This window comes from Sminthopsis crassicaudata, chromosome 1, assembly GCF_048593235.1.
Source record: "Sminthopsis crassicaudata isolate SCR6 chromosome 1, ASM4859323v1, whole genome shotgun sequence".
NCBI classification, from domain to species: Eukaryota; Metazoa; Chordata; class Mammalia; order Dasyuromorphia; family Dasyuridae; genus Sminthopsis; species Sminthopsis crassicaudata.
In genome coordinates, this window is record NC_133617.1 from 50,273,203 (window position 1) to 50,282,636 (window position 9,434).

Genomic DNA, 9,434 nt, shown 5'->3' on the forward strand with positions numbered 1-9,434 from the left:
TGCAAAATGGATGAGCTTAGACTAGATGTTTCCATCTGCAAAATGGGCGAGTTTGGATTGGGTGGGCTTTTGAGATTTTCCTAAATCCTGTGATACTTTGGGTTTCCCTCAGGGTCCATCAGCTCTTCCTCAAGAAATCATACACAGAGAAGGAAGGAGGAGCCCCTCTCTCACCAAGAGTCCTCATTTCCAAGGAAGTCCCACGTGGGCTATGTAACCACACAGCACGCCCAGTGATAACATGAGATGGTAGGGGAATCAATACCCCCAGAGCTGGGGGACCCAGGTTAAAATCCTGTCACTGAGACTCGTTACTGGGTGAGACCAGACAACGGATTTATTTCTCTGGGTCTAGAAAGTCCCCTCATTTGTGAAATGAGTGAGGTCCCTTCCCGTTCAAAATCAATAATCTCCTGGCTATAAAGCTAGAGCACCGACTTCCTCGTTCTTCTGGCAGGAAGAGACTGGGGCTCCAGAGGGATTTATGGAAATGATTTTGGATGCCCATCTGGTCTAGGGAAAGCTATCGTTATTATTACTACTGTTAGTGAGCTCCTGCCAGGCACCAGGTACTGAGCTAAGCATGAGGGCCACAAAGAGAGTCAAAAGGCCTCCCCTGTTCTTATCAACATGTTTACAATCTAATCTCCAGGGGAGAGAGGGAGCCCTGGGTGGCGCAGTGGATAGAGCACCAGCCCCGGAGTCAGGAGGACCCAAATTCAAATCTGCCTCAGACACTTCCTAGGTGTGACCCTGAGCAAGTCACTTCATCCTGTTTGCCTCAGTTTCCTCATCTGTAAAATGAGCTGGAGGAGGAAATGGCAAATTACTGCAGTTTTTCTGCTAAGAAGACCCCCAAATGGGGTCGGTCAGACTGAAAACAACACCAGTAAGATCCCAGGACTTAAATCCAAGCCCAGGGGACTTTGTACCGAGTCCTGCTAACTTTTTGGGACTTGGATGCTGGGAGGGAGTGGAACAATGCATTCCCCAATAAAATGATGTGAACCCATCTTTCTCTCCATCCGTGATCTCCCAGGGTTCACGGAAGCTTCTATTTGAAGGGAGCGTCAGGGGTTGGACTCCCAATTTTTCTCCCCCTCTAGATTTCTGGGTGTCCCTTCCCCCCTTTCTGTGCCAGGAATCTTCCTTACTCTAAGCTCAATTGATGCTGGAGGGGAGGAAATATGGCACTGTGGAGAGGACGGCCGGACCAGAAGGAAATCAATATTTATTAAGCAACCACTATGTGCTGGCTACTGTGCTACGGAAGCACTTTGCCAATGTCCCGGTTGATCCTCACCACAGCCCTGGGTGGGTAGGTGCTATTATTATCCCGTTTTACAGCTGAAGAAACTGAGGCAGACAGGCACTAAGACGTGAATTGTCCAGGGTCACACAGTTATTGATAGGGCCTTATGAGTCTGAGTTCTGTCCCTTGAGCCACAGTGGATTTCTGGGCCACGGGTCCTGAAATCCACAAAGGCAGCTCAGTGTGGGAAAAAGAGCCCCCCGAGGAGGCAGGAGACCCTTTTGGAGGCCGGTTTTGTGAGTTCTCCCTTTACTTTGAGAGACACGCTCCTTATCTGCAAACAAGGGCCTTGGACTGTTATGATCCAGGATGTTGTTATTGCTTTTCAGGTGCCTTATCTGCAAGCTGGGGTCAAAAAGGTTCCCACCATCTCCACCCCAGGGAGATTAGGGACCCCCCCCCCACTGTATTAAAGATTTTTCTTCTCCTTGAACTGGGGAAGGTAATAACCCAGCTTGCTGCTGGGAGTGACGGCAGCCAAGGTCTCCAGCCCATCCCCCAACAGCACAGACAAACATAACCTTTTGCCAGTTTCTTAGGGATTTTTCCCCGGGGACAATTACAGAGGACAAAATCAGGACGTTCAAAGTCACAATATTCGAGCTCAGGGTTGGCAGGGTAACCCGGCTTTCCTGGCTACGGGAGCTACAGACCCGGCCACGGCTGCTTGGGGGCCACAGGCTTGAACCCAAATGTTAGTCCTTGGGGGGCTGAGGCTAGACCCCAGGCTCTGTGCTCCCTTGGGAGCACCAGTCTGGGAAACTAATGGGGGCAGAAGGCCAGCAGGTCTTGTTGGGTGCAGCCGTTGCTACAGCAGTGCTTGGCTGGGCGGGGGGCTCTTCGCCGGCGGGGGGCCCATTGGACCCTCGAGGGGGGCTCCAGCCCCCCTGCATCCACAGCCAGGCCGGATCTCAGCAGTAGTCCCACGTCCGACTCCTCTCCCATGTTGGCATCTGGGGCCAGTCCCCGGAAGGGTCTGTTGTTCATCCACTGAAATATTTCTCCTGAGGGAGGGCGGAGACCAAGGAAGTCAGCAAAATGTGTCCCCTGCAGTGTACCTCCCAGCCCCCCCATCCTCCCCAACTAAGGGTCATCAGCGTGGACACAGAAGCCCACGGACGCCTCAGATACCTACTGGCTGTGTGGCCAGGGACAAATTGCTTAATCTCTCTGGCATTCAATGAGGTACAATATATTGTGATATAGTGGGAAAGAGCATTGGTTCTGGATTCAAATCTTGTTTTTTTGTTGATTTATTGCTGAGACAACTGGGGTTACGTGACTTGCCCAGGGTCACACAGCCAGGAAGTGTTAAGTGTCTGAGGCCAGATTTGAACTCGGGTCCTCCTGACTTCAGGGCTGAGGCTCTACCCACTGCGCCACCCAGCTGCCCCTCTGGATTCAAATCTTAACCTTGTTACTATCTGTTTGAGCTTGAGCAAGTCAATCACCTGTTTGGAGCCTCAGCTCCCTCCTCTATAAACTGACTGGATGACCTCTAAGATGTAAACCTCTAAATCCTATATTATCAATCATTAGCAACAATATTATCAATATGGATTACCAACATCTTATTAATTTAATTTATCACATTATGAATGTTAACAGTGATATTTATTATCCATTCATAATAAGCATAATCAGCCTTTACTTGACCCTTTAAGTTTTATAAAGCACAACAGTGGGGCTTGGGGATGTCAGAGAAAAAACACTGGATCTGGGATCCAAAGACCTGGGTTTGAATTTCAGATCTGCCACAAGCTGTGTAATCCTGGGTAAACCGAGTCACTTTATCATTAAAATAAAGGTGTTGGACTCAATCAGGCATTCTTAACTTGGGGTTCCCGGACCTGGCCGGATTCCAGGAGAGCTCGTGAACTTGGACAGGGAAAAGTTGCACCTTCATTTTCCCTCACCTGTAACTGAAATTTGGCATTCCCTTCACTGGCCATTTATTTAATCGTGATTCCCAGAGGAGGTCCCCAGGCCGGGACAGGCCATCAGAAGGGCCTGGGACCCAAGAAAGGGCGAAGAAGCCCTGGCCTAGATGGTCCCATCCAATTCTAAATCTGATTTTATGGGGAGCAGGCCTGGGAGGTGGACCCTGATTACGGAAGGCCAAATTGGGCTCTCTTTCTATTATCCCATGGTACTCACCTCCTATCCTCTGGGTCAGGGGGTCTAGTAAAGGATTGCAGAGTGATGGATGGATGGAGAAATTGACATAGTTGGACACAGTCTGGAGACATGCTCATCAATCACCTTAAAGATGCAGGTACCCAAACAGATGAGCAGTTCCAGGGAGCTGGGACCCCACCCACCTCGGTCCCAAGGACTTACGGTCACCCCCAGTGCCCGGCCTTCCATCAGGGATGGTCCAGCGGGGGCCGCCACAGACCCTCACGAGGGCTCGGATGAAGTTGTGGGCACAGAGCTTCTGGGGTTCCTCCCTGGACCATCCCCGGGCTGGCAGGAGCAGGAGCAGGAGGAGGGGCAGCAGGTGGGACATGGCCTGGACTCAGGATCAGAAGAGGCTGATGTGGCTCCCTCCTCAAGTGAGACTGCTGAAGGGTATCTCCCTGCTCTTATAGCTTCCCAGCCCCTTCCCCCTCCCCATCCCCTGCAGCTGCAGAGTCCCTGGGCATTTCTAGATCTGATTGGACTCAATGCCCATGAAGCAGGAACAGGGAGCACCTTAGGGGCCAAGGGGAAGGCCAGGGGAACTGAGAGGCCCGGGAGAAGGGAGCTAGGGAACGAGGCAGGGAGATCCCGGAGGGGACCCATAGGGAATAAAAGGCCGGAGCAAAGGGATGGCGTGGGACACCCGCCCTTGATGAGAGATGGAAGCGTTCTCAAAAGCCCAGCGGTCGGTCTTGTCCATATCTGAATGTCCCCAACGAGTGCTCCTCAAGCTTTCCAGGGATGAGGAAGCCTCCTCACCTACAGGTGGCTCAGGCCAATTTTTTATAGCTCTAAATATTCAGATTTTTTTTTTTCTTGTTTATCTTTGCTCAGGACAAACCTAACGTTACATTTGCAATTTCTACCTCCAGCTCCTAGTTCTGGCCCCTGGTATCAAGCAGAACACGTCAGAACCCACTTCCACCTGTAAACAATGAGCATTTATTAAGCACTTACTGTTTGCTGAGCCCTGTATCCCTGGGGATGCAAATATAAGCAAAAAAGCCCTTATGTTCTAAAGATAGCTGGATCACACAGTAGATAGAGCATTGACCCTGAAGAACTGGGTTCAAATCTAGCTTCAAACATTTATTAATTGTTACCTGCTGTATCCAAGGCCATCTCCAGTTGTCCTGACCCTGGGGGAAAGTAAAGCAGAAACTGCACTAGCCCAAGTATCATTTAAATCCAATTCACTTCTAAGTCAAGAGAGCATCTTCCTGATGTCATTGGTCCTCTTGAAAAGTGAGGGACAAATTGCAACAGCTGTGTGGTCCTGAACAGTCCTTTAATTTCTATGTGTCTTAGTTTAAAATAGGGTATAAAAAAAAAAGCAAAAATAGGAATTGTTATGAGATCAAATGAGAGAATATTAATAAAGTGCCCAGTACACAGTAGGTGCTTTCTAAATGCTTATTCACTTCCCCTTATTCTCTAGTGGGAGAAGATAGCAGATAAAAGGAAGCTGAAAAAGGGGATGGGTATTCACACTTATAGGCACTTTCCAGGTTATCAGTGTCAGCCCCAAATGGCAGTCAGAGTCGCTCACACAGTGGGTCAGCAAGCATTTATTAAGTACCTACTATGTGTCAGACATTGTTCTAAGTGCCGGGAATACAAAGAAAGGCCAAAAAAAAAAAAAAAAATCTTAAACCCCACAATGCAACATTATAAAAAACAGTCTTGCTCCTGAGTACTTCATAAGCAATGTGTAAACAGCTATATACAAACTCATGTGTGAATATACAGATGGGAGAGTTAATTGGGAACAGACTCAGAATGAAGGAACTAAGGTTAAGAATATGGGGAGGGGGTAGTTAGATGGTCGAGTGGTCAGAGTCAGGAACAACTGAGTCAAATTTGCTCCAAAAGAAAAGAGAGATATGTACTATAGCTGATACTTGAAGGAACTCAGGGGAGCCAGGAAGAGAGAAAATGCTCCAGGCAGAAGGCTGGAGTGTTGGATTGCAGAGTTCTGCCAGTGAAACAAGATGTAGAAAGATTGGAAGGAGAGGAAATGGCCAATTGATAAGGAGCTTTCTAAACCAGAGGATTTTCTTTCTTTCTTTAAATATACATTTCCCTTTTATTTTATTTGTTAATGTTGTTACTGGGTTCTTGCTCGGCCAAAACCATGCCTGAGAATTCAAATAACTAAATAAAGTACGTACAATGGACAGTCTCATCTACCCATCAGACAGCATGTTAAAACTTGATTAATGTGCATTTTGACAATTTCACGATCTCTTTAAAAATATTATAACAAGAGTTGGGATTGAAAATCTACTTCAGTTCTTCAGATTTCTAGTACAATATGCCGTTAAATAACACTTGCACATAATTATCAACCAGAGAATTTTCTATTTGACCCTGGAAGTAGGAGGGAGCCATTGGAGTGCATTGAATAAGGGGAGGGGGTGGTGATATGATATGGTCAGATGTGCATTTTAGGGAGGCCAAGTTGACAGCTAAGTAGAGGATAGATTGAGGGCTGAAGCTGGAACGGAAAAAGATTTGAGTTCAAATGTAACCTCTGACAGTTGGTACCTGAAAGAACCTGGACAAATCATCTAAACTTTTGTCTGCCTCTGTTTCCTCATCTGTAAAATATGGTTAATAATAAAAATCTACTCCATAAAAAAAGCATCAAGTGAAATTTTTGCAAATTTTGTAAATCTTAAAGTGTGATATAAATGCTATCTATGATGATGATGAAGATGGTGATAAGGATGAAGAAGATGAAGATGGATTGGAGTAGAAAGAGACTTCAGACAGGAAGGCTGACCAGAAGCTATGGCAATAGTCTTTTTGCTTATATTTGCATCCCCAGGGATACAGGGCTCAGCAAACAGTAAGTACTTAATAAATGCTCATTGCTTACATGTGTAAGTGAGTTCTGACTTGTTCTGCTTGATACCAGGGGCCAGAACTAGGAGCTGAAAGTAGAAATTGCAAATGTAACTTTAGGTTTGTCCTGAGCAAAAATAAACAAGGGAAAAAAACCTGAATATTTGGAACTATAAAAACAAAAAAGACAATCCTTCCCCTTATGTTCTAAAGGCGGCTGGATGACACAGTAGGCAGAGCACTGACCCTGAAGAACTGGATTCAAATCTAGCTTCAGACATTTACTAGTTGTTACCTACTGTATCCAAGGCCATCTCCAGTTGTCCTGACCCGGGGGGAAAGAGTAAAGCAGAAGCTTTGCACCAGCCCAAGTGTCATTTAAATTCAATTCACTTCTCAATCTTCCTGATGTCATCAGTCCTCTTGAAAAATGAAGGACAAATTACAACAGCTGTGTGGTCCTGGACAGTCCTTTAATTTCTATATGTCTTAGTTTAAAATAGGGGTAAAATAGGATTTCAAAAGGCTAAAAATAAGGATTGAGGATCAAATGAGAGAATATTAATAAAGTGCCCAGCACATAGTAGGTACTTTCTAAATGCTTATTCACTATATAAAAAGGACATGATTTCTTTGTTCCAATTATTATCATAACAACACTCAACAATGTGTTAGAATATACATGGTCTTGAAAAGAAGCAACAGAAGAGATTTTTTTTACCCCAGAAGTGGTCTTATTAAAATCGCCAGAACAAATACATGCTCTTTTGTTCCTTTATAAGGTCTATTCCAATGAAAAAAAACTCAAAACAGGATAAAGAGTAGCTGAATTTTGATTTTAGGCTCTTTCCTTTAGAAGAGGTTGAAACTGACCCATTAAGAGACCCCTCAGATGAGAATTCTAAAAGGAATAAGAACAAGAAAAAAATCTGACATAAAAGTATGATCTTGCCAGATCATACTGTATCTCATTCTGTTTCCAGGCTTCATTTTTCTTGCTAGATAGGAGGTTTTCCCACAAAATGAAACCTGTATTTACTCTCTGATAATTGTCATGTTCTGGGCTTTGGAGCTGCCATGTCCTTATTATGCAAATTACTTTCAACGGATTTTTAAAGTTTTGTGGAAGTCCCAAGTAGGACTGACTGCAACCAAGGTGTGAAATTGCATATTGTATAGCATTTATATCAATTATTTGAATTGTTATCTTGCACAGAATTATGTGCTATTTTCTACCAGGCTAATATTATCTGATTTGCAAGTACATTGGAACATTTTAGGGCCACTCCTAATTCTTCCTATCCATTGTCTGTTGCATAAATTTCTTATCAAAAGTATGAAAATATTTATAGTTGCTATTTTGGTGATGGCTAAGAATTAGAAATTAAGGGGGTGCCCATCAATTGGGGAATGTCTAAACAAGTTATGGTATATGTATCTAATGGAATACTATTGTATTATAAGAAATAATGAACAGAATGATTTCAGAAAAACTGATACAAAGTCGATTGAGCAGAACCAGGAGTTATATACGGTACCAGCAATATTATGTGATGGAGAACTGTGAATAGCTTGGCTATCCTCAGCAATATAATAATCCAATACAATTCCAAAGGACTAATGATGAACCATAATATCCCACCTCCAGAGAAAGAACTGATATTCAATATAGACTGGATTATGCTATTTTCACTTTATTTATTTTATTCAAGTCTTGTACAAAATGACTAATATGGAGATATTTTACACAATTACACATGTATAACATATCTGGTTACTTATCATCTCAGGGAAGGGGGTGGAGATGGAGGGATAAAATTTGGAACTCAAAACTTTTTTTTTTTTTTAAATGTTGAATTGTTTTAACATGTAATTGGGGGAAAATAAAATTATATATTGGGGAAAAGGTAGAACCAAAATAAAAATCTTAAAATGGAAATATTTCAAAAAAAGAAAGAAATAAAGAAGGAAGGGAGAAAGAAAGAAAGAAAGAAAGAAAGAAAGAAAGAAAGAAAGAAAGAAAGAAAGAAAGAAAGAAAGAAAGAAAGAAAGAAAGAAAGAAAGAAAGAAAGAAAAGAAAAAGAAAAGAAAAGAAAAGAAAAGAAAAGAAAAGAAAAGAAAAGAAAAGAAAAGAAAAGAAAAGAAAAGAAGGAGGGAGGGAGGGAGGGAGGGAGGGAGGGAGGGAGGGAAGGAGGGAAGGAAGGAAGGAAAGAAATTGAGGAAATTCCCCCCACCATAGGTGAGGAAATCAGGAGGAAATGGTACTTAATCTGTCAAAATGAGGAGAGAGGGCCTTCTATGAATAAGGGAGGGGGGGTCAGCTAGATTGCACAATAGGTAAAACACTGGCCCTCAAATCAGACAGACTTGACTTTTACCCCAGAACTTTTCACTTTTTCTGTGCTATACTGGTCTCCTGTGAGCATAGGTACCTGGTGGAATTGTCCAGAATTTTAAATGTCAAGTCAAAGATTTTGGATGATAATAATAATAATAATAAATAAATAACTACCATTTTTATATAGCACCTCTGTGCCAGGACTATGGGAAGCACCTTACAAATATTATCTCAAATCCGGGAGATGCTTATCAGCTGGGGAATAGCTGAACAATTTGTAATAAGTAATTGTGATGGAATACTATTGCACTATAGGAAATGAGAAAGTGGCTGGTGCCAGAAAAACACAGCAAGACCTATATGAACGATGCAAAATAAAGTAAGAAGAACCAGGAGATTGTTGTGCACATTAACAGCACTGTGATCAACTCTAAAAGACTTGGCTATACTGATCAATACAATGATTCAAGACAATTTCAAAAGACTTATGCTGAAAAAATGCTATCTACTTCCAGAGAGAGAACTGATAAACTCTTCAAATAGAAGTGTAATTTTCTCACTTTATTTTTCCTGTTTTTTAAAATAATATGGCACATATAAAAACACATTTTGCATGATTTCACATATATAATTGATTTTAAATTGGTTGCTTTCACAGTGGGTATGTCAAGCAGGGGAGAGAGAGAGAATTTGGAACTCTCAACATTTAAAAAGAAAAAGATGCTTAAATAAAAAATTTCAATTAATTGTTTTATT

At 43.0% G+C, this 9,434-nt stretch overlaps 1 protein-coding gene across 1 annotated transcript; it reads right to left on the reverse strand.

The window, feature by feature from the left end:
• Positions 1 to 1,207: 1,207 nt before the first annotated feature.
• INSL3 (insulin like 3) lies at positions 1,208 to 3,913 on the reverse strand. Its single transcript, XM_074302231.1, has 2 exons — positions 3,653 to 3,913; positions 1,208 to 2,316 (listed from the first exon to the last, which is right to left on the reverse strand). The coding sequence occupies exons 1-2, from the start codon at positions 3,819 to 3,821 to the stop codon at positions 2,075 to 2,077; spliced, it is 411 nt and encodes a 136-aa protein (XP_074158332.1). The 5' UTR covers positions 3,822 to 3,913; the 3' UTR covers positions 1,208 to 2,074.
• Between the last annotated feature and the right edge of the window lie 5,521 nt (positions 3,914 to 9,434).

Excerpts from the sequence above, each read along its gene's own strand:
- INSL3 (XM_074302231.1), bottom strand. The coding sequence starts at position 3,821 with ATGTCCCACCTGCTGCCCCTCCTCCTGCTCCTGCTCCTGCCAGCCCGG. Across the intron at positions 2,317-3,652 it reads GCCGGGCACTGGGGGTGACC|GAGAAATATTTCAGTGGATG; the intron begins GTAAGTCCTTGG and ends GCCCTCCCTCAG.